The 25,498-nt window shown below is 38.9% G+C and overlaps 1 protein-coding gene across 1 annotated transcript; it reads left to right on the top strand.

Annotated features, from left to right (window-relative positions):
• The first annotated feature begins 8,159 nt into the window (after positions 1 to 8,159).
• On the top strand, positions 8,160 to 19,539 carry ogfrl1 (opioid growth factor receptor-like 1). Its single transcript, XM_020654330.3, has 7 exons — positions 8,160 to 8,466; positions 11,018 to 11,104; positions 11,232 to 11,310; positions 12,373 to 12,451; positions 13,262 to 13,328; positions 14,220 to 14,365; positions 15,016 to 19,539. The coding sequence occupies exons 1-7, from the start codon at positions 8,305 to 8,307 to the stop codon at positions 15,560 to 15,562; spliced, it is 1,167 nt and encodes a 388-aa protein (XP_020509986.1). The 5' UTR covers positions 8,160 to 8,304; the 3' UTR covers positions 15,563 to 19,539.
• The last annotated feature ends 5,959 nt before the right edge of the window (positions 19,540 to 25,498 follow it).

Below are 25,498 nucleotides of genomic sequence, written 5' to 3'. Positions count from 1 at the left end.
TGATTTATTTCTAACAGTATGTACAGCTTCAGACTGTGGAGGGTCTGGACAATGATTTATTTTTTCTTGTTCCATTTATTCACCCAGCACTTACGTGCTCCTCTATGCGCATTTCCTGTGTTTAGTAGGCATTTTTCTTTTAATTTAGCGTACATTTACCCCAATTTTTAGCTCAGTTTTGCTTAAAATTAGCTACATCACGTGAAGCAAAGGGCCCCGTCTGCAAAGCTGTAAAGCCTAGCTTCCATGTCTGCACCCCCGCTGGTCTCCCCTTTAAGAGGCCAGCATCACCAGTGACTAATTTACTTACTAATGACTAGGGGTACCCGAGTACTCGTTCATTAAATAATAATCGGTTACAATAAAAATGTAATCGATAATCGTTTTGTAGTCCACATTTTTGTAAAGTTTCTTGTTGCATTGTGGGTTCTAGGAAATGCCTAATTCAAAACAGAAAAAAGGAGCAAACAGAAATAAAACTTCAGGTGCACGAGCGCAAGAAGAAAATAGATGACAATCAAAGCGTTGATAAAGGCTCTGTGCTGAAACACGTCCGTTGTTGATCCGTACGCTGCTACCCTTACAGAAATATCCCTTTAATTAACCCCCCTGAATGAATTCACAATGAACAAAAAGTCCCAAAAAAATGAAATATGATATATGATCTACAGAAGTTCAGTTCAAATTGTCTTTTTAGTCCACAGAAAAAGAAGGACTTTCACTTCGCGATTACCGCTTTACTCCGCCATACCAATGACATTTGATCATCCAGGACAGAGCAGCATAACTAGATGTTTTCCTATATTTTGGAATTTTAGATGATTATTCTTTTAATAACTACAAAATGGAACAACCTTATAGGGAGACAGAGCTCATAGCGGACGTACGAGCGAGATTGAGCGAGTGTGTCATTACGCACAGAGGAGAAAGATGAAACAGACAGACACTTAAATCGTTCACCTGTTCTATTGAAACTAAAGTGTGCTCTACACTGCAGACTGTAGTCTTTGTTAACAGAATGTTGCTGTCAATAAAGCTTCAACGTGCCATGAGTGCGCATTGATGTCTGTGCGTTTGCTCGCCACACTCACTGCTCTAATTATAATAATATAAGTAATATAATATATAATAATATTATAATTAATATAAGTGTTAAAACGGTCATAACATTTTTATTTGAGGTTTGCTGTCTGTTGAAGTAAGGAATGTCCTAATTTGAACGTTAATACAAAGGCCTATTACCAACAATTATCAAAATCCCGAAGATTCAAATTAATCAATAGATACAGTCGGCATTGTGTCATAGTTGGGGGCGGGGCCTCCCGAGGGGGAAAAGAATCACAGAAAAAAAAAGAACTACGAAGATTACTCGAGTACTTGCTTTAACAATGGGAAGAGTAATCGATTAGAGAAAATTTTACATTTCTGCACCCCTACTACTGACACGTTCTTCATATAACCCCACTTTAAAAATACTGAAGTATCCCTTTAACTTTACTAACTACTTTACATGGATGCAATTTGTTGATATGTTGATTAATCTGTTTTATTTAAGTACTTATTTTAATCCAATCCCTGACATGTTTTGAATGCATTGCTCAAGAACTTCAGTTCTGTTTTATGTAAAACAAAAACGTGAAACTTTCTTCCGGTTTATAACGTTGTAACTGAAGCTCAAACAGGGGTTGCCCAGCTCAGTAAAAAAAAAGGAAGTGGAATTTTCAGCCTCTACCTTTTAAATAGGTTGAATTCCAAAATGTGTTTAGAAGTAGAATTTTATTTCTGTCAGCATAAACATTTCTCCCTGAAAAATAAGAATAAATAAATAAATAAAACATGTGAGTTATTTGCAAATTTCATACAAGTACGTTAAATAAATTATGGACCGATATATAAATCAATAAATTATACACAAGATGTAGCTTGAAGCTTAAGCTTATTATACATTTAAACACTTTCTAATTCATACATATACATTCTATCTGTGCTTTTTTGTGTAGAGTAATTTTTTAATGATGGTTAAAATGTAACTACAAATAATCTGCTTTTGAAATGTCTGCTTGCAGCGTCTGGTTGTTCTTGGAAGACAATTTGAAGGATTCACCTCTATTTTTTTCTTCCCTTTTCAGGCCTTTATTTTTGCTAAATAAATGTAGCGTCACAGTTATCATGCCTTAAATCCTACATGCAACTTGCAAATCAAGCAAGAGATAGCATTCCCTAACACCACTCTCTTCTCTTGAGCTTCAATTCCTCGTTTATAGCGTCACATGTAGCAGCAAAAAACAACCTCAGGGTGGCCAAAATGCCAGACTCAAGGCTTCACCAAGGTATCAACAAACCAAAGTGAGACCTCCGGGTGGCTACATCCATATTTTAAATACAATAGAGAGACTTGGCAGTACATAGAAATGTCTTCCCTGTAATCTGTTCCTTAAGTTTTTTCACTTTATCACTACTTTCTGCTATAACAAAGAGTCATCTACACACACACACACACACACACACACACACACACACACACACACACACACACACACACACACGCTCACAGAGGTACTGCATGGTCATTAAGGTTGATGGCTGGTTCCTCAGCAGCTGCTGCTCAGGTAGCTAACGTGCTGTTTAGGGCAGTGACACACCCATGGTAATCATTGGAGGGACATTAAAGCTTTTTTAAGTCACACACAGAGACAACACAGATGCACACACGTTGATTTAAACCACAGGGGCAATAAGTGAATACTAAGATGCCCCCCATGAGTCACCCAGAAGCCTTCTTTCAGCCTTGTCTCTGCTGGCATCTAAAGCCAGAGCACTTTGGCATCATTCCCCCGTGTGTGTGTTTATTTGTGGATGTGGATGAGTGTTTCTATTGTTATCAACCTCCTTCACTTCCTCTCCTGCCCTTGTGGTTATCTACCCAAAGGCACAGAGCTGAGATGAGACAGCCTGACAGTATTTCATAGGAAACACTGCCACCTTGTGGTTAAGAAATTATATGTAGAGCAGAGACGAGAATTGCTTTCAGAAGCTGAATTTGATACTCCACATCCATCTATATTCTTTTTATATTTTTCTGGATTTTTTTTTTGTTTACATCAAGATAACTGTTGTTTCTCTCTTCATGTAAAATGTTTGAAATCTCTGATGACTCATCCTGCACTCAGGGACGTTTACTAATTTTCAATCAATTAAAAGGCTTTGTCGTAGCTAATAATCCAATCAAATTCCTCCCAATGTTTTGTCCCACCTTCTATTATTGTTTCTATACTGTTTCAGGAGGAAATACGTCACAACAAGACATGAGGGTTTGGTACTCTCGAAGTTTAATTTCATGGGGACCTAAAACAATTATTAAGAAGTGCTGCTTGATTTGAATACAGTTTGAATTAAGTGAATATAAACCTAAGAGCTCATTTCCATCTGCAGTTTCTGAGCATGTCTACCTTCAAAACGTGTAGAAACAAATAAACTGAAACATGCACAGTATTTTTCATTCAACTATTAACAAATGATGAACAGTTATAGTATAGTTATGACTTTAAAAGCCCTGGGTACTAACAGATACAGAATACATTAAAGGGGACATATTATAAAAAAATCCACTTGTACAGTGTTTTTGAACATATATTTGGGTAACCTGAGTGTCTACCGACCCACAAAATGTGAAATAAACCCATCCAGTCCTTTGTTTGTGGTCTGCATAAGTCTTACAACACAGAGAAAAATGCTCTGTTTCAAATGTGCTCGCCTTGTGATGTCACAGTGGGATTCTGGCAAAAAAATCCCCTCCCCTCCCCTGGTATCTCCACCCATGGACTCCACCCCGAGATTAGAACAAAACTTTTGTACAGGTCCGCCATTTTTATTCTCGCTAGCGAAGGAGTGATGTCTACTGGGAAAACTCAGGGGGGGCTCATTGCATTTAAAGAGACACACACACCAAAACGGAGCATTCTGAGAGAGCTGGTTTTTACAGGGTCACAAACCTCCTCTGGTGCTTGATTCAAGTTATATTTTGACCAAAGCACAGCACAGATGTTTCATTTAGACCACAGGGGACTGTTTGAAAAGACAGAAAAGGGTGATAATATGTCCTCTTTAAGCATACAGTCAGTCTTTCTCTTTCTCTCGCAACCTTTCGCTCTCTCTTTTCATATGAGGTATTTATTCATGATTTTTATCAGTTTTAGTGATGGTCTTTCATGTTTCTGAATTGACACGTGTATTTAGAATTCCCACCAACCCATAAAGGTTAGCAAACTGAAGAGAATCAAATATTGTTTCTCTATATTGTGAAACAAATATGACCATTTTTGTCTTTTATTTACTGTAAATACATCCTCATTTTGAACTTCCTTTACGTAAAATAGTGCTAGAGGTTATACCCCAGTGGTAGTATGTAATTTTTAATTTCCAGAGTGCATGTCACTTTGGAAGCTGAACATTCTGCTTTCTGCCACAGAGGAATAGAAGAATTCAAGGGCAACTTGGACCTATTTCCACTTGCTTGTCTTTCAGGGAACAGATGACCGACAGACACAATCAAATTTCAAAGTGACACATATTTCATGGTACAATGCACCAAATCGAAAGTCTTTACTAAAAGTGTTGGTGTTGCCACTAAAAATCTCTGTTTTTTCCATTGCTTATGTTCCTGTACTTGCTGACATGCAGAAACTGTGCTGTTGATATTGACTCTCGATTACCTAATCTCTCAGTTTCACTTGACTTTGACGTTGCACATTTTGCTTTTGACCAAACGAATGACTTGACGCATACTTCTCTAACTCACTCTCACCCACTGCAGCAGCAGCCTCAGCAGGAGGGCTGTAAAGACTTATGATCAGAGTCTCTTCAATGTCACAGGTGTCATTCAAGCTGGCAAGAACAGCAGTTTTTCACTGCAGGTCTGTTCCCTTCACAGTGTTACAGCGGTTGACCTGCAGGCAGAACCAGAGTTGGACTCTTATGTGCTTCTGAAGGCTGATACTAATGTAATTCAGAGAAAATGTGTTTGTAAGTTGTTGTGATATTCCAACTCTAAACCTAAAGTTTTTTTAACACAACATACCCAGATGTAGGCAGAATCCCCAGTCGTGGTTTCGTTGCTGCTCTGAATGGGATGTTATGAGAACTTTTGCAAGACTTGGCCAGAACCTGACGTCAGGCAGAGGCTGAAATGAGGGATTCTACTGACACTATAGTATCAGATAAATAAGAAGGTTTTTGAGCTACACATCTCACAACGCTACCCCAATAGGCGTCCCAGACTGACATCATTAATTAGTGTAACAGATCTCCTTTAAACAGCTTCCCAACGGCTTGCTCTTTTGTGAGAGTGAAACTCAATCTTATTTGCTCTGTAACTTTTTATATTTAGTATAACAAACTTGGGAAAGATGTTTTTTATTGCTTTACACAGATTTCAAATAGTAATATTATGCTGCAGAATACTGTAGTTGCCGACTCAGTTTATTAGTTTTTGTGGGATCTTCAAATTTTGGTGCCATAAAAAGAAAACAAGATTCCAACACAACAGTTTTGCTACACACCAAAAACACATCAAAGACACATTTCCCAGAGGGGGCAGTAAAAAGTATTGTTTCTACCAACTGCAGGCAGCTTTAAACAAGACACTCCTATGTTCTTAAGATAAAATGACTTGTCATTTTGAAGAAGGGTGATGTAAAGAAGGTTTCTTGACATATAACACAGTGAGCCTGCCAGTGGCAATAACAAGCATGTTTAGTGGACATACATTACCAAAGTAGTGCATTGAAGTCATTTCAGCCTCTTCTACAGTTGCCTGTGGAAACAATCTACTAATTAAATGACTTTACATGTGTGTCTGCAGTCATTTAGACCCAGTGTATAATAAAAGGGTGAAGGTTTAAAAAAAAGGAAACACAAAAAGTACAAGTTCGGAATGAGAATGGAAGGGCAATAAACTGTCTTTGTAGGAATTACTTCACTACAAGATAAAGAAGTAACAAACAATGTCTATTGTTGTGAACAAGAACAAGTGTGAAACCCATGTTATTTATGAGAAAATCCCCACTTGTTTTCATTTCATTTTCATTTAGGTTAGAGGTAACATATTATGAACTGCAGAATCACTACATATTAGATCACACATCACACATCTGACTTTGGCAGTCTCTTTTTCTGAAAAAGCACCTTTCTGCACTAATATGTTTAATTTTAAATTAATTGTATATCGATTCCCTTTGTCAGTAGATAATGATACAATAATTTAAAAGATATCTCGGGTTGTACAAAATGAGCATCTTTGCAGTATTGTCTTTGTTTCTGGTGTGACATTGATAATCTCAGTGGGGGTACCATACCCTCCTCATGTCCTGTGGTCACATGACACAGCTCTGGTCCTGATGCTGCTGTTACCGGGATGCTGTATAGGGGGTAATTAATGCCACACAGTAGTAGAGTGAGTATTTAAAAAGTGGTATGTCAGAAACATTGTGAACAATAAAATATTAGGTTTTAAATTGTGTCAATATCTTCAGAGGAACAATGGGCAGCATACAATATAAATTCAATATGAATAAATGTTGGAAAACAAGCATCAAGCCTGATCTGTCTATATGTTAACAAGTTGATCTAAAAGGTATTATAAGCAACATTTAACATTAATATGGATATCAAATACAGCCTACCTAAATATATGATTGAGTAATTACTTTATATTTAAAAAAGGGAGAAGTCAAACTCCACCCGGGTTTGTTGTTTCCAGCTCTGTGTTCACATTGATTGGATTGTGCTTCCTTCAGCCTGTTAATGTTTGAAACAGAGGCCCAGACATGTTGCATACATGTTTTTTTTCACATGAACCTCTCCCTCTCCAACTGTTAGCCCTGGCACTACATGGGGGAAGGGAGACAGCCAGACTCTTAGGGCTGTTTTAAGAGGCACAATTGGTGGAGTTTTGTTTCAAGAATTGCAAAAGAACCAACAGCCTTTCTGAACTGAAAAAGAAAAAGCTTTGTTGTAAAATACTTCAAAGAAATGAAAACCAAATTAACTTTGAGCTGCGTAGCAGAATGGAGCTCAGTCCTACAAACTGTTGCTCTTTGTTCGAACAAGTGGGGACGAGGAGAGGGAGTTATGTTTTGGTCTTAGAGACTGAAAGTCGCAAATTGTACATTTAAAAGATGAAGGACACCATATGAAGTGGATTCAGTACTTTTGTGCTGTTGACCTTTTTTGTGTGCTTTGTGTGCAAAACAGTCTTAATAGTTTTCCAACCGCTACTGCTTTGAATACATAAAATACCTGTTTGAACTGGAAATTGTCATTGTTCAAACTCTCCAAACTCTCCACACTTGATTTTTTTATATATTGGACGTTTTACTAATTATCATCTCTAAATGTAAAATAAATTTGAGTAAGGGCAAAGACTTAAAACAATTAATTCTGTCAAAAATTAAAACAAGCACAAATAATGGGACTCTCACTACCTTTAGACATTTTATGGTTTGTACATTTGTTGTCAATAATGGATGGATTTTAGGCGTTTTTTTTAAAATGTCGATGAGTTATCAGAGAGAAAACCAGTGTTCTTATCCAAAAGTAGCAAGATAAATAATTAGAGATCTTGAGAAAACCACTGAAATGTACTTTTCATAGGAAAGAAAAATGGAAAACAGGTTCACATGAATACGTTGCACCACAGGAGCAAATAGGCCTAGTGATGAATGTCATTGCATAGACAAGAAATAGAAAGCTCAGTGTTTGGATATCCTGGTACATGCTGATGTATTTCTAAGGCGAATCTGCCTAAGGTTACAGCATACATTTTCTTAAACAAAGAACATGGAAAGAAAAGATAACTTAAGCAACTATGAATAGATTCCTTATGGCTACATTGGATTGTGTAATGGCAGTAAGCTGTTATTTTTACAGCCAAAGCTTTGGTGACTATTAACAATAAACTGCAATTTCATAGGGCTACCTTTAAAATGGTGACACATAATAAATGTTACTTGATATGATTTCTAGTAACCATTGTTAATTCTTATTTAGTTTAATATAATCCATGCATTGTAGCTTTAAAGCCACCTCCTCCTTCTTTGTTGCATTAAACACCCCTCATACAGAAACGCGCATCATAGCTGCTGATGTGGAAATTCCCCTTTTTTCTGCCATTTAAAAGCGCCGCTCTGAGGGCAATGTGAGCCCATCGCTTTGCGGACTGACATACGAGGTAGTGAGTTAAATAATGTAGAGTTTTTGTGCAAAGCAGAGGACAGTCGAAGAGGGAAGGTGCTACATGTTTTTTAGATGGGAAATCTGTTGGGCAGCTGGCGTTTCAAGGAGCCGAGCACCGTTGAGGAATGCGACTCGACGTGGGGGTCGGACTCCGAGAGCGACGAGCCGGCGGCTGAGGATGACAGCGGCGTCTCCGACTCCATCAGCCCGGCGGAGAGCGACTCGTCTCCGCAGGTACCTACAATGACAGTATATTGTCTGAAAATGTTGAGGAGAAAGCCGGTGCATGATGCGGTTAAATGTGCCGCCGGCAGAGGCCAGGTTGGCCTCGTCAATACTGTGCGTCGTCCAGGACACGGAAAGGGCAACCGAGCAGCCCACATCACTCACATGCTGCTGTCTCCGCCAAACCCCATTCAAAAATATGTCATTTTTATGTAACCTCGTTGCAAGTATTAAAATAGGCTATATAATTTCACATGATAGGAACTTTACTTAGTTGCTAGAATAGTCCTCACTGTGACATTTAATCCACCAGGCAGTGATTCATTTATGCAGACTACAAATGATGTGTCGCTTGAGCTTAATTGCTATTTTGTTGACTATAACTGTTGTCAATTTTTAAAAGCATTTAATTAATAATGATAATGTATTATATCACCACCATGTGGGGTCTGCATGACTTTAGTGAATAAACATGTACACATCATTTTATTTAATTATTCCACTAATGCTTTTCTAATTAAAGTTACACCATCTGCCTGCTGCGTTATGAAGGAAATAAAATATTTCATTAGACTCCCGCCTCATGATGATTATTGTCCCTGTGCCCCAGTTAGGAGTTATAACTTCACACCGTGTCAGATTATTAAAACCAGCAGGTTATAATGGGACTATCAGAGGAACTGTGTTTCACATTGACTCTCTTTTGTTAGATTCAGAGATGTCTTTGAAATCAGTTTGTAGATTGTAATGTCACAATAATGTAGAAATATCACACAGTATTGCTTGAGGTTTTGGGTGAATTGGTTAAAACAATATTATATTTTGGTTGAGTTAAAATGGAATTCCAGCGTTATAAAACATGGGTACTGTCTAATAGACTACAGGCTACTCAGGTATAAAAAGTCCTTGAGTTTTAGCGAGGCTTGTCCTCTAGAAGTGATTGTTTTTGCCAGAGACAGACGAAAGGATTCCTACAGATAGACATTTTGTGAAAAAAGATAATGTTTTTTCCAATGAAAACACAGCCTTGTTCTGTTTGTGTTGTTGTGATCTATACAGCTATATTGTGTTGGATCAGAACAAACCATAAAAGCAGCAAAGTCAAACAAAACCACCAACGAGCTGACAGATCGATGCAGCTGTTCATCAGCAACTTCTGTGTTCAGCAAGGAAAAATCTCTGCCTGCTGGCCTTGAATAGAAATATTATGTAAAAATGTATTCTGCTTTGTGAAGAAGCATTTGACCTTGTGAACATTTTCTCAACTTTGCAGAAATTTAGAAAAACAATTTCTGCTGCAAAAAGTTGCACTTAAAGCTTCTGTGTGGAGTTTTTAGAAGGTTATGAAACTGACTGAAATTAATACAAATGCCTTTACAAGACGTACTAAAGCAAATGAGATCATCAGCAACGAGACTGATTATTATTATTATAATTATTATTATTATTTCTATTTAGTCATCTCTGTGTAACCACTGGCTCTGTTTCGAGGTGTGTTACAGCACACTTGAGAATTAGACTTTATTTAAATTTCTGCAGCAGACTCTCAATGAGCGATATCATTTCCACGATTAGGTGAGGTGAGATTATTTTCGAAAAAGAAAAAAAAAACAGTACCTACACAAGATCAGAAAAGAGGTTAGAGGTACAACTTTGTCCACAGGGGGCGCCAAAATCTACACAACTGAAGGTTTCTCACAGGAGCTTTTAGTGGATGTACTTTGGACAGGCATATTTGTAATACAGTGATTACATTGCAGCCATTACAGCCCAATACCTGCTGCTGGCTTAAGTAATCTACTAGACCTGCACGGTATGAAAACAAAATATGCAATAACATTCTTCAATATTGCAATAACAGCATTTTTTCCTTCACCAAATTATCACTGATAAATCCAAGGGTAGCTGGTAGTTAGCTTTAGCTTCTACTGTCTGCATCAAATTGGTAGGAAAGCATGTACATTATGCCCAGGCCTCCGTCCAAAGTGAGGAAGCATTGCTGAACTACATCAAAAGTGTTTTTTATTTTTTATTTATGGCAACAAATTCAGACTTTGGCAACATGTTCATTGCAAAGGTTCAGTCGCGTTTAATTGCACAGCCGTACAATCTACATGTACATTTCCAATTTGTACCTATTAGTCATTTAGGTGCCTATTCTGTCCATTATAAAGTATACATGGAGTTTGATTTGACAGGCTCAGTGTAACAATGCAAGCCTTCCTGACCAGTGAAAGTGAACATGACCCAGATTTTATTTGAGATCAGATCTGGTTTCTTGGGTCCTCCTTTTGTTGAGATTGTACGGCAGCACTGATGTGAACTGTCCTCCTTTGCTAGAGAGAAAAGGATGATGACAGCCCTCGACCTCAAAGCAGAGTCACTGCTTTTCATTCAGCTGAATAGCGGATGAGTGCTACTCTGCATCTGTTAAAACACGGGATGGTTTTGTTTGAGAACTGAATTTTAACTGAATGTTTCTTTTCCTTTTTTTCCCCCTCTCTATACTCCTCTATTTCTCTCTTTCTTTTTTCCCTCTGTCTTTCTTCCTTCCTCTCAGCTGACTGGATCCCCGGAGTCTGTTCCAAAGATGAAGAGGAGTTTCTACGCTGCCAGGGATCTCTACAAATACCGTCATAGCTACCCGGTACATGCCCACACACATAGTCACACACATTTAGAAAGCAGCTAGGCAATGCACATATGCACATTTTCTTCCTGACTCTTTTAGATTCCCTGTTTGATCCCTTTTAACTGTGTCTGTTTTGGTGTAGAACTACAGAAAGTCTCGGCAACCCAACGAGTACCGTAACCTGCGATTCTACCTGAACAAGATCCCTCTAGTCCCTGATGGTAAGATCACACACTCTGCAACAAACCATCATTTACTTTACATTAAAAGAGATCTATTATACTCACTTTCACTATTACTTATGTCAGTCCAGGACATCTATTGGAGAAGCATTGCAAGAAGTTTAGATCAAAAACCTCCTTATTTATCTGATACTGGCGTCAATAGAATCCCTTATTTCAGCTGCTGTCTCTTTAAGGCCCCCCCTCAGCACGTGCCCGCTTTCCTCTGATTGGCCAGCTATGTTTGCAGTCGCAGGGAAATTTAAGTGAGCTTCCAGTTGAGCATGTCCTTGAAAGAGCTGATGGGGTGGGCGTGTCCCACAACTTTGCTCCATCCTTTGCTCTAATACCAAGTCTCGCAAAGTTCTGAGCAGCAGGAAACCACTTCTGAGGTTAAATAAGGACATCCAAAATGTAACATTATATGTGTGTAGTTAAATATGGATCAGCATAATCAGCTGCATAAGATGCTACATTTTGTCAAGATTAGTCAATTGATGCTGTCTAAAAATATGAGAAAATATTTTAAAAGTCCAGTTTTTCAAAGTCCTTTAACTTTTTTGGTCTGCCCAAAACACAGATTGATTAAATTGATGTAAATACTGAAATATGCTGAAAATCTCTGTATCAAAGAGGCTGGAAACATAATAATGTATTAATCAGTGCAGTCATTTCCCATGCAAAAAATGTCAGAAAATCTAAATAGTTTCAGATTTTCTCCTTTGTATTGACAAATTGATTAGTTGATTAACCACTGTAGCGCTAACACACTCACACACTATGTATATAGATGTCCTGCCACTGTGCAGAGGAGCAGTGTTGGCTTTGGGCTTAGTGAGTTTTGTTTGGCTGAAGGTCATGTTTGACTGGGAAAGACCGGCAGCTTAGTGAACTGATCCCATGTTTAAACACTCACACACACACACACACACACAGTACACACACACAGTACACACACACACACACACACACACACACACACACACACACACACACACACACACACACACACACAGTACACACACTAGAAATGACAGCTAATTATCCCCCGTCTCTGCTCAGGTATCTACATCGAGGAGATTCTGACAAAGTGGAGAGGCGACTATGACAAACTGGAGCACAATCACACCTACATTCAGTGGTGAGACATTTCCTCCGTCTGTTTCCTTCACCCTCACTCTGGGTAATTGACTGCATTGATGATTGCGTGAAATAAGCTGTCAGAGTAACTCACATTTTGAAGCGTGTGCAATGAAGTCTAGCTGCTACATGAATGTCACCAGAAGTAGGGATTTAACAAGCTGTGCTTTCTGACTGGTGAACATTTTATAATTGATTTATGATTGACAGTCTGCTAATTCCCCGTCGCCTTTACACCCTTTAAAGTCTTTTTCCCCCACCAGGAGACAAATCTGTACGTTTTCTCTTCACTGTCCCCCACTAACACCAATACATACAAAGTAAAAAAAATAAAACGATGTAAATAAAAATCTCCACCTCCTAACTACAATACTTAGCTTAAAAAAATGTACACACAGGCTTTTCTGGTACTGTCTTTCTATGTTTACTTTGACAGCAATCACAGGTTACGTGGAATGACTCAGTTTAGCCGTTTTCAAATATGCACACCTGAAAATATGTCCAGAATTTTAGTAGGACTGCTCTGGGTATTCTCCTGACCTGGTTGTTCCTATATGCTCCTCACAGCTGGAGATTATCCCTGTCAGACAGGAGGGGGGTCAGGGGGTCTGGCAGGAGAAATTCTTGGTAAAGTTGCAGTAAGAAATGCAACTGTTTACGTTCACATATACAGCTCATCCTGGAAATATCAGGAGTTTGCTGCAAGTGTGAAAACCTTATTATATTGTAACATAGTAGATATATTCGTTTAGTATTGTTGTTTCCAGAAATGTAATTTAACTTGATCTTTTATTCCTTCTCCACTCACCAGGCTGTTCCCATTGAGAGAACAAGGGCTCAACTTCTACGCACATGAACTGACTCAGGACGAGATCAAAGTGAGACAAACACACTCTTCATAGACTCTATACACACACACACACACACGTTGCTGCCTGATGAGCTTCCAGCTGCATGTCTGGTTTGTTCATACTTCCTTGTTGCACAAGTGTTTAACATGGTTGAGTTCATCTTTCATTCAACCAGTGAAACTTTCCTCATTTTACATTTTCGATAACTGTGTAGTGAATGTTGTTGCACTTTAGAAAGTTGTTGCATTCCCTGCAGAATCTTGTTACACAAGAAGGCTCAGGAAAGAATGTCCACAGAGATGAGCCATTTTCACACATGCATCCCTGTAAACCTCTTTCAGGACAGCGCGCCCCTAAAATTTTCAAAAGTTGTTCTTCATTCATAAGTTATCCAAAATGGAGGGTAAAGCAAAGTCAGACACTATAATGACTGGATATCAATTCTACTTGTTACTGCATGTATCAGGTCTTTATAAACAAAGGAGTGGAGAAGAATATACTAGTGAGCAGAAAAGAGTATGAAGCAGCTTTATAACATGTATGAAGATTTCACCGGTTGCTAACTGGTCATGTGATATACACGTCATCAGTTATGATGAACTCTGCAGCAGAGACAGTCCACTTCAAACTGAAGCAATGAACTGAAACTTCAAACTTAACAGCAGCTTTCATCCAGTGTTATTTGGACCCCAAAGTATGTGAAATAAAAAAATAGGATCCAGGTTAGAGAAAATAAATTCCTCTGTAAAGAGTGTAAACCGTGTTTGACCAGTTTCAGATGTAGGTTTGGTGAGGTGCTGAGTGTATTTACATGTAGATCCTTTGTACCTCTGCCATCCAGCGCATTTAACTGCCAAACAGAAAGGTTGTAGAGTACCTGTGTGCTGGTCTCTGATCTGTTGTGTGTAATCCTGTCAGGAATTCCAAAGCACTCGGGAAGCCAAGCGCAGATTTCTGGCAGCTTACTCCATCATGTTGGACTTCTATGGGATCAAACTGCTGGATAAGAGCGGGAGTGTTGCTCGGGCACCCAACTGGCAGGAGCGCTTCCAGCACCTTAATGAGTAAGCGTGCGCACACACACACACACACACACACACACACACACACACATTGTGCAGAAGCGTAGGGATATAAAAACTGCTGCCAGAATTTGTGTGAACGTATGGCAGAGTTGCCAATTGCTGCTGTTGTGTCCTTTAGCAAGGCCATTATTCTCAATCCAATGGAACCTAATTGTTCCTCTATCGGCGTCCAAATGTGAAATAACATGTGCAAAGTCAACAAACAGATGGCTGAAGGCTAAGTTAGAGGCTTTTCCCCCTCTAACATCCTATTTTGATGGTTTCAGGGTCTAAGAATGAAACATTGTTTTTCTCTTGCCAAAGCACTGATTGAAAATCACAGATTTGGGATGTTTTTTCTCCTCTACCAAGCATCGTATTTTACAAGCTAAACCTCATATGCATAGTTTCTATATACCATGAATGGTAAATGGACTTGAGCTTGTCTGGAAACAGAGCAAGCTTAGTAAAAATATCCCATTTTATATTTACTGATGCTCTTATATCTGATGCACGGAGGATCTAGATTCCTTTTTGTGTGCCTGAAATCCTACCTTATAGCAGATACAACACCGCGTCAAATGAATGTATATCAAATATTTCATTGTTAGGAACAAAACCCCTTTACTGTCTTTCTTGTATCTTTTAAGGTCCCAGCACAATTACCTGCGGGTCACGCGCATCCTGAAGTCCCTCGGCGAGCTCGGCTACGAGGCGTTCAAGGCCCCGCTGGTCCGTCTGTTCCTGCAGGAGTCGCTGTACCACAACACCCTTCCCAACATGCAACACAGCGTCCTGGAGTACTTTGTCTACACCATCCGCCTTCCGGCCACCCGCAGACGCTTGCTCCGCTACGCTCGCCAGCATTACAGGCCCGCCCACGCCTTCCTCTGGGGCCCACCACCTAAAAGGAGAGGTGGGGGTGGCGGCGGAGGGAGCATGGGTGCTGGAAGTAGTGGGATCAGAGCGCCTGCGCCAACGCCAGAGCCGCAGAGGAGGGGGGAGGAGAGCAGCCCATCTGCAGGTAGAGGGATTATTGTGTCTTCCCATGATGCCATGATGTGCCAGGAGCAGATTGGAGCAGGGCTGAAGGGTTCTACAGGACTGGGCTCCAGTATGAGCGGACTGGAGGGAGCGTTGATGATGGCGGGGGCTAGAGGAGAGATAAACGACTACAGTGAGACTTTTCCTTTGTAGAGACCGGGGGGGGGGGGGGGGTTCGATTGTTATCTAGTAAACAAACAGCTGTATTTTTAATTAACTGGTTTAGATGTAGAGAAACAATCTTCGTTTATACCGGAGCTTTCTGAAGCTTTCTGGATTATCATGTAGGTACTAAAACACATTTATAAGTGTCATTAGAAACAATCCAGGTTAAGGGCTTTTCATAAAATACTATGAAGTATTTCTTTTCTGGTCAGCAGTTTAGCTGTTTTAAATAAGGGGTAACTAACTTGCCTTGGTCCACATCTCAGAACCATCTTTCCTGATCAGGGCTAGATATGATCGACTTAGAAAGACTGCCTTATTTCATGTTCTGGTCTGGGACGGTCTCTGAAGTGAAAGGAGTTACTGATACTAAATAACGCTTCAGAACTCAAGCTGCCAGCTGATTGGCTCGTCTGTCTGGTCTTGGTTTGAGAAACTCAGTCCTGCGTACTCATTAAATTGTGCAGCGGAAAGCTGAGCTCACTTCCTACCGGCGATGTGAAGTTAAAACTACAATGTGAAGAGAGGGAGCAGGACCATTATGTGGTGTTTTTTTTTTTTTTTTTGAGAACACATTAATAGTGTGCGGGCTAGTTTTATCACAGCAATACTCTGGACTTTAAATCCTCACTCTGTTGTTAATAATAAGAGGCACAAATCCATATTTATCTGCACTGCAATTTACTTGTACAAAAGCTGAACGTAGCTGTTCCCACATGAACTGTACATAACTTTAGAGCAAAGAAGTGGACTATTTTGTGACGAGATATCTGTAGGAAACAGTGAAGATATCACCATATTTATACAGCGTCCATTTTCCTTTAATGCCAAGCTCAAAATGCTGGTATCCAAAGGATGATGTCGTGTTTCTGTGTTCTTAGTTATAAGTCTTCTAAATGTTGAGAATCTAACAAATCAGTATCACCTCAAGCCTTCCTGATAACACAATAGAAAAGGGAAATGATGGACCGACCTTTGGCCGTGTTTCAGAGTTAACTTCATAAATATCAGTGTTGTGTTTAGTATGAGAAATGTAAATGGTGAAATAAAGCACAGCAGTACGACATCATCCTCTCCACACTGAGCGTGATGTCTGGGGAAAATGGAGTCTGTGTTAATATGGTGAATAGAGCGGCTTTTAAGTGACATCACTCCTCTCCTTAACTGACTGGCACAGCGGCGGTTCACTGGACTAAGTTATTTCTGCTCAAGATGGCTGAATACAACAGATACCTGCTACTGTTAAAACAGCTAAATACACCTACTTACATTTAAAAAAGACTCTAAACAGACCCTGCCTTGTGCCTCTCTGTGTGAGGCCAAACAGGCTGACAGATGGATATCAGAACATTGTCCATGCAAAGAAATGTTGCCCTTTTGATTAGATAGCAAACATTGAATAAAGCAACATAAGCTAGCAGTTGTTAGCATCATACAACTAAAGCTGCAACTTGTTAAAAAAAAAAGTCTATTTCTAATTACTTAGAACGACTAGCAAGACATCATTTGAAAATATTCTATGTTGCTGACATTTTGAATTGATGGCTTCTGCCTTCACTCCATCTTTGTAGTCTCCCTAAAACTAAATCGCTACAGGTGATTTGACATTTTGGTTGCAGTGATGTCACCGCTTGAAGTTGTTTTTACCTTTAAAAAACATCTTCTCCACTCATGATGTTTAAATGGAAAAATGTATCTTCTTAGACAGCTGCCACTCAGAGTTGTGTGTCACCTAAAAGCCTCTCGCACTCATTTTATCGAGGAGATGGGACGTGAACTTTAACTGAAGTTAATGTGTATGAACGTGACGTGTAGTGTGTTGCACTTTTTTGACAATCTGTGTCTTCCTGTCGAAAGCGCTGTAGGTTAGTGAAGGTTGTTTGTTTGGGGTAAAAACATCAACATATAATCTAAAAATGATCAGCCTACCTTTGCGATTAGCTGTTTCCAACCAGGCTAGTTTGTGGTGATGTAGTGGATCCATTTGTAATCACTCTATAGAAATGTGTTAATTTTAATGCCAAAAATACCCCTCTAATTATTTCCATATTACTCTACTTTAATGGGTCAAATAATTAGCATGTATGACGCTCCTCTGAAAGTGGAGCTTTTATGTGATTTAGCGTCAGCAGCTTTTCCAGTAAATGAAGCCTTTTACTGACGATCACCTCTGATATGTGATGTTGATAAGACATCAAATCATCTCTCGCATCATGCCAGAGGCTCACAGCATCACCTTACCTGTGTGTAGTTTTTTTTTTTTATAAAAGACCAATATTATCCTGAAATGTCAGGAAGAGAGCATTTATGGTCCTCTAGAGCCAATGTTGACTTGGCAGATGTTTAAACAGGCAATTCAATTCTGGTATTTTTAAACCTGGGACCTTTTTTTTTTTTTATGTTTTGGGGCCTTAAATCCTACAGGTACAATCAAAATTCAACATTGGATCAGCTGATTGATGCAACCATCAGCCAGGAAACATGCTGTAAGAAGTTCAGTCTAATCATTGGAGTCAAATACCTCTGATGAAAGCTCCTGTGAAGAATTTTTAGATGGTTATGGAACGAGCTGAAATCAATGTAAATGCCTCTTAATGACCCACAAACGCAAACGATTCCATCAGCAAAAAGATCGACCATTTCTGTATATTTTTTATTTATGTCTGAAACTTCTGCCGCAGGGTAGGTGTCAGACAAGGAGAAACCTACAGCTGCAAACTGCAGACACAGCCTTTATTTACCTTTTCCAGCACAAAGAATCCAGATGAGTGACTGATTTGACTGTGAAAACAAAGTCAAGTATAAAAAATAAGCAGAGTGGAGAGGTAGCACTCTGTCCACAGGTAAAGTTTAACGGCGCGCACAGCCGATGCTCCACACAGATACAGGGGTAGCGTGGCCACCATTGTGCGTACATATACGTATCGTTGAAAGCAAGTATATCCCCATCAACTTTATGGACAGAATCAGAGCTTTTTGTTCAAGAGGAAGGTCCTATTTTGGAAACCAAGCTCAGCCTCCATTGGCAACAACACTTAAACCTCTAAGGAGTTGGTGGTCTTTCACTGCTTTGATATTTAAGTTGTTTTGTGTTACATTTTCTTAAACCAAGCAGCTGTTGAATCCATGAATCCAGAACACTTGTTCTACTTTTTTAGCCATTTAAACCCTAAAATGCAAATCTAAAAAATGTTCCCAGGTTTTAGAATACTTTAATCCCCCTTTAAGGCAGGTCTGTTTGATTCTGGGTTTTTATTTTTGGTTTCATGAGACGTCCTGGTTGCATTAGATCGTTATCTGTGAAATTAAAGCCATGTGAGATGTACGACAGCGCTGATTTCAACCGTTCCTCCTGTAGTGTGAAGCCTTTTCATTTTTTTAGTACAAGCTGACGGGGTTTCTACATCGCTCTCCAGCCAAGTCTATCTGATATAATTGTAAAAAACAAAAAACTTTTCAGGTGAATTGTGCGAAAACATGGGCTCAAGAATCTGAATTTGTAGTATGTGTAAGTGTGTGTGTGTGTGTGTGTGTGTGTGTGTGTGTGTGTGTGTGTGTGTGTGTGTGTGTGTGTGCCTGTGTGTGTGTGATCTTCTTAAGTGCCTTTTTTGTATTTTTTATGTTTCTGAATGCCGTCTCTTCCAACTCATCTCCTGTGCATCCTGTTTTTTTTTTGTATAGCAGTTTTGATATTTACATTCTACTTGTTGCATTATAATCATATACAGTATGAGTATTAATGTACAGTAACAGCAGGACTAAATCCCTTAAGGATGAACACAGTGTAGAGGAGAGGTTAATAATATATACTACTTGAAATTGTAACAAATGAAATGTGATTGTTTCATTGATAAATATCCACTATGCTTCATCTCGCAGCATAGGTTTGTCACAATAACTGGACAGTTGCCCTGAAATGTGAATTTGCCACACTTATCTTGAATAAAAATAGGAATGTGGATTAAGATGTTTCTTGTCATCTGTAAGTGTTTAAAGAAAGTTTCTGAAGATTAAATCCCTGTGCTTTTTTATTTCAATCTGGTAGGCACACATTTGTCACATGCAGAGCTGCTCTGGAAGCTGCGATAATCTCATTGGTCGAGGTAACAGAACCTCAGTTTGTCTGCCAAAGGCTGAACAGCTATCTCGGTGAAATAAGCTCACAGTAGAGGATTAGACATGCAAAGGGATTCACTTTCAAATACTTAATATAACTGAGATTATCTGCCTGACTTCTGAAGCGTCACTGACGTAAAAACCTCTAATCTGACCGGAACTAATGCAGTATTAATATGCACATCGACGATGCAACTATGCACGAGACCAAAACAAAGACGAGCGGCTCAATCAGAAGAAAAAAAGGTTAACGACCAGTGTTGTGCAATATCTTCATGTCTTAATATTCAGAAGAAAGACAAAATGGCAGAAACAGTGGCGAGACGGGATCGTGCTGTACTGCCCTGTGCATGTCTAACTGTGTGAAGGGGCCTACATGTGGAGCTCCCGCTGGGCCCTGGTCTCCCAAACGGAAATTTGAATTCACAGACTGGGACGCCAATCTTAGGCAATCGAAGATTAATCTAGAGATAGAACAGTGGATGGAGACAGAAATCGAGGAGAGAGAGATCGGAGAAAGACGTGCAGGAAAGGAGCCAGAGTTTGGATTCTAACCTGGGCTGCCTGCTCTTGAAGACGGCCAGGCTACCGGCATACCATATTTATTTTAAACTGAAAAGCCATTTCAACGGTCTCTTCAAGCCCACGTATAGACTAAAAGGTTTACTGTGAACAGTAGGAGTTGCTGGTCTACCGCTTTGTTGATTGATTAGTTTGTGCATTTTCTGGTGTGTTAAACAAATATACAACCAGACAAATATTTGAACCTAACCTTCAAAAGACCAAAGGCTAATTGAATTAATAGAAATCCCTAGATCAGCGTAGCGGCCGGCGGCACCTGCTTGCTTTGGAAAGTTTCTGTTTAGTAACAGCATCTTAATCTTTTACTAGAGTATTTCTTGTATAGATTTTATATAGATGTTGCAATCTGAACATTACAGTGTCAAAACAATCCCTTTAAATGTTAAATGTTCTACATTATACTGCAGCCATCAGACAGTTTTTCAGACTGCCATTTCACTTTTAATGACTCCAAGATATGTTCCCCAAAATATAAAGAAATGTGACGTTTGAATGTTGAAATGCTCTTATTAAAACTACACTATTTTCCATTCACAATTTTAAAGGAAGAATGTGTGACTTTTTGATTCAGTAGATGTCGCCCTTGAGCACCAGCATGAAACCAAAACAAACTGCTGTTTGGCGACACCTCCGCTATTCTGAAGCCTCCACTCTCCTCCAGAGACACACCTCCAACCCCTCTCCATTCACGTTCGCACAAGGAGTTCAACATTCAATGTTACACTCCATAATTAAGCAACATTAAATTGTCCTTTGCTCGAGCTGCAATTGCTGTTGGCCTGCATTGATGTGTTAGCAGGCTAATTTTAGCATGCTTTGGTTAACTCACAGCTTAATATTGCACATAAATTGACGTAGAATGACTGTGATCTAAAGACACTTACATGACATCCAAATAAGCAGTGAGTATGTTCCTCTTCTTTTCTCTAGCCCTGGATTTAAACAGCTTAAAACACAAGGTTGTACCGTCCACGTAAACATGATGTAAACACGGCTCTCACAACAACACAGCCTGCGGGACTCGAGCTTATCACTCTTTATCGACAGTCATGACTCAGATACAGAGTAGGCTATATTCTTGATATCTGCTATACCCATGTGTAAAATATCGCACAACCTTCCTTTAACAACACAAATAAGCCAGTCAGTATATGAAGTTAACCTTACACATCCTCACGTCATCTTAAAACACAGTTTTTCTCCCTTTTCTCTGAAGTTATTATCAATATATTCACACTATTCTAGATGTACCCGACAGTCTGAAGTAAGTGCAGTACTCTGTGTTTTCCTCTGTTTCACACTCAGTTTCCATTTCAGAAAACGAGGATTTAAAAGTGTTTGTAGATGATCCACCTTGAGTTACTTTGGTTAAGTTTGTCCTGCAAAGTGACCTTGCAGCTTTCTGAACTCAGCTTGAAGGCAACCAGCCATGGTTAAAACCCCCCTGCTGCGAGCAGGCAGGTGATGCAAGCACAAATCCTCTCATGCTTGACATCAAAATTGCCCTTTTCTACCCGTGTGTTCCCGACACACCCTTAAACCACCACCTTCCATATCAGTGCTGTCAATTTCACTTCAAATCACTGGAGAGGCACAGAAGAGGGTTAAAAGACCTGCTGACAGAAATGACACGTTTCTGGGTACGTTTGAGTACTCGTTTAAGAGAAAGTATTACACACAGAGAAGACTTTTCTTCATCGAAATGACCAATAAACACACCTCATGTACAGTTCTCAAGTTGTATTTACCTTTAGGTTGGCTTCATTTTGTTTCTAGACATAGCCTTTACACTGCCCACAGAAATAAATGGACCCCTGAGAGAAAGTAAATTATTCACATCAATGCATGTGCCTAATCTCTACAAGCATAGCCAATCACAACCCCTACCAACCAGTGCTTTCTTAGTTTTTTATCTGCATAGCTAGCCTGCTAGTTGAGTTCAAATTATAACATTTTGACGACACACTTTTCAAAATAGGGTATTTACATTTTTGCAACATTTTAAAGCTCATGTGAAGAGTTTTTATCTGGTTATGAAATAACCTGAAATCAAAGCTGTTGCCTCTTAAAGACCTGTGAAAGAAAACCAGGCCATCAGGGACAAAAACAATTATTTTTAAACTGTTATATTAAATGCCTGTAAACTTTGAGCGGGGGGTAGAAGTCAGTCGAGGCAATAAACAAAAACATCAAAATACAGAAATATCCTTTTTATCTACATTTTCCAACGTCCTGTGGACAGGTGTTGAGAACTAGCATGCTTGCTAAAACACTTAAACAATGCATCTGGTTCGTCCTATGTATCTGTGACGTCCATGCCAAATAAAGTCTATTATTATTATTATAAAGATTCCCAGTAAATGATACAGTTGACTGTTAAAAGACAGCAGGTGGAGGTTTTTGTTTCGTTCTGAAAACGTTACTTATACATATAGGACAAGATCACATTCTTCACAATTAAGGAAAAGATAAAAGGCACTACTTTATCCACAGGGGTCACCAAAACGGACACAAACTGAAGTCCCTCACTTTCATCAAGCAATATTAAAATATGGTATGTATTTTATGTTAAGTTCATTTTTTTTTTTTGCATTGATTTAGATCAGGCAACGTTATACCTTGCCTTCACCGGTCCCCAATCAGCTGCACCCCAGAAAACATTTCCCCTCTTTCCTCCCTCATGGATGGCCCTGCTTACACACAAAGGCTGTCATCAGAAAAACACAAAAATCAAAGCAGCACATGTGCAGAAAGTGGATGGGTGTGTTTTAACAACTTCAAGACAAGCATCTAAAAATAACTTGATTTGTCAAGGAAAAGTGTCGACCTTTTCACAGAAATTGTAGCTTATCATTTTAACTAACCACCTAGTTAGGTATTCCAGGGTATATGCTGAAAGAGAAGGCCAGCAAGGCTGATGTTTTCTTCACAAAATGTACATGCTGTAATTCTGGGCAGCCATTTTGGAAAATATGTAAATATCAGTCTTGTAGTTCAATTTAATGTCACCACTACTGAGCCAAGATTAAAGCATCTGTATGTGATTACATTTGGTGCAAAAGGAAGAAAATTAAATGCAGTCATAACTGTAGTGTGTTAGCATCTGTGTTATGTTAGTAAATTAGAAAAAAAATACTTGCCACTAGATTGTGAGCTAATTTCCATTAGCTGAAATATAGGTTTGCTTACCTGTACAACAAACTGGATGCTAACCCTGCAACTGTACAGGGTTAAGGTATATATATATACATATAGGCCCAGTCTGTCTTTGAAATGCTGCACTCTTTGTTATTTAAGTTTAAAGTAAAGGTAAACCAGGTGCAGAGGCAGAGCACATGGTGGAAGGGTCAGGGGGCCTGAGAGAGTCGGCCCAGCTCTGCCCAGCTCAATCTTGAAAAATAAAAGCTCTGCTTGTAGTATTTCTTGCTCTAAGTGACTGAGATGAACCATCTTTATCTTGTGTGTGTTTATTTTATATTTAAGAGATTAATATACCAATGTTGCACAGCAATGTGTAGGGTTTGATGTTTCTGTGAACATATGCATTGTGTCACAAGTAAAGCTGCAGAGTCATCAGCTTGTGTTACACTTGGCTGGCTCAACAGTTGTGGCTCATGGGTAATTCACTTCACTTGTGATCACAGCAGTTGAGAGTCTTGCTTGGAAGCCTGCAGTAATAACCTATAAACTTGTTTTATACAGAAATATTTTATCCTCAGTATAATCTGTCTATATTAGACAGTCATAGTTTGGCTTTTTCAGAAGTGCCCAATTAGACAGACGCATTACATCTCACTATACTCTGTGACAGGAGACAGCTGACTAAAATAAGCCAATTGAACAACAGTAAGGCTAAAACTCAGCAGACAGGAAATATTCTGCCTGACAACGACGCACAAAAATAACAGATTCTACCAGTTTCCTGTTGGTGTTAACACTCTCCCCCCAGCCATTTTCTGTCTGCAGCCTCTGATTGTTAAGTTCAACAGCACAGAGATTTCCATGTAACCAATAGCTATCAGAAAAACTGTTTCAGTATAACAAAAATAAGTTTTATGACCTGATTGTTCTCTATGGTCATGTGCAGAAATCTGTCTGTAGAGGTTCACCTCTAGAACTTTGCAGTAAAAAAGACACAGCAGTGTGGTTGTTGTTGTGATGTAATATATTAAAGTATTTTCAATAAACTTTGGATTTTAAAATTTCAGTACATTTACATATTTTTACATCACAGTGGTTTTGATCTTCAGCCACTTAAATAAAAAAGACATTTATAACCTTAGTGCCCATTACTTCTTATAGGATTAAAGTTGAACATCATTTTCACTTTGTATAGTTCACATTGTTTCTGTCTCTGCCTGTTTAAATTTACTTTTTACTCAATTCCTCATCCAGTCCTAAAAACACATTTTTGTTAAAGGAAGTCATTTAAATGAAACAGAGGTCAAATGGAAACTTTGTGAGAAAGATTATTATGTTATGTCCAAAAGTTTTTTTTTTTTTTTTTTACTTTTTGTGGGATTTGAGAGGCATCATATTTACAACCTGAGCTTAAATAAACCAGTTATTAAAGATGTACTTCATCTTTTTTGATAGAACATTGCAAAACATACTGATTCAAAACTACTCAGAAACAAGAAAAATGAACAAAATATTCAATTGTTTTGATGGATGTAGAAAAACGGAACAAACACATCACATAGGTGCAGGGCCGTGCAAAAACAGCAAAATGAGATAAAAGATGCCTGCATACTTGCTTAAATGCTATGAAGAGTTTTTTTTATTCCATCACAAGCACAACGTTTTCAATCAGCCATCTCCATTGATCATTGGAATTATCACCTTCATTAGTACAAGTGCGAGGGCAAATCTTTTTCCTCAGTTTGATGGTCTAATGTGCAATATAAAACCAATCTTTGTATTATTGCATAATGTAATTTATTTTATTACAGATAAATTCTGAACAAGAGTCCCTTGTTGAACGAATAGGAACACAGACACAAACTTATCAATGAACCGACAACATACCATGATGACGCTGATGGTATGGAAAAAAGAAAAAGCAGAATGCAAATGCAGAAACAAATATTATCTAATAAAACAAAAATAATTAGTAGGAAAAAAATAAAGCTTACTCTTTTCAATGTCATGGTAAATACATGTCAAACGAACCAGTCCAAAACTCTAAAAAATACACAAGGAAGCACACTAGAAACTACAAGGGGC

This window comes from Labrus bergylta, chromosome 10 (assembly GCF_963930695.1).
Source record: "Labrus bergylta chromosome 10, fLabBer1.1, whole genome shotgun sequence".
In the NCBI taxonomy this organism is placed as follows: domain Eukaryota; kingdom Metazoa; phylum Chordata; class Actinopteri; order Labriformes; family Labridae; genus Labrus; species Labrus bergylta.
This window is presented reverse-complemented; position numbering and strand designations above follow the sequence as displayed.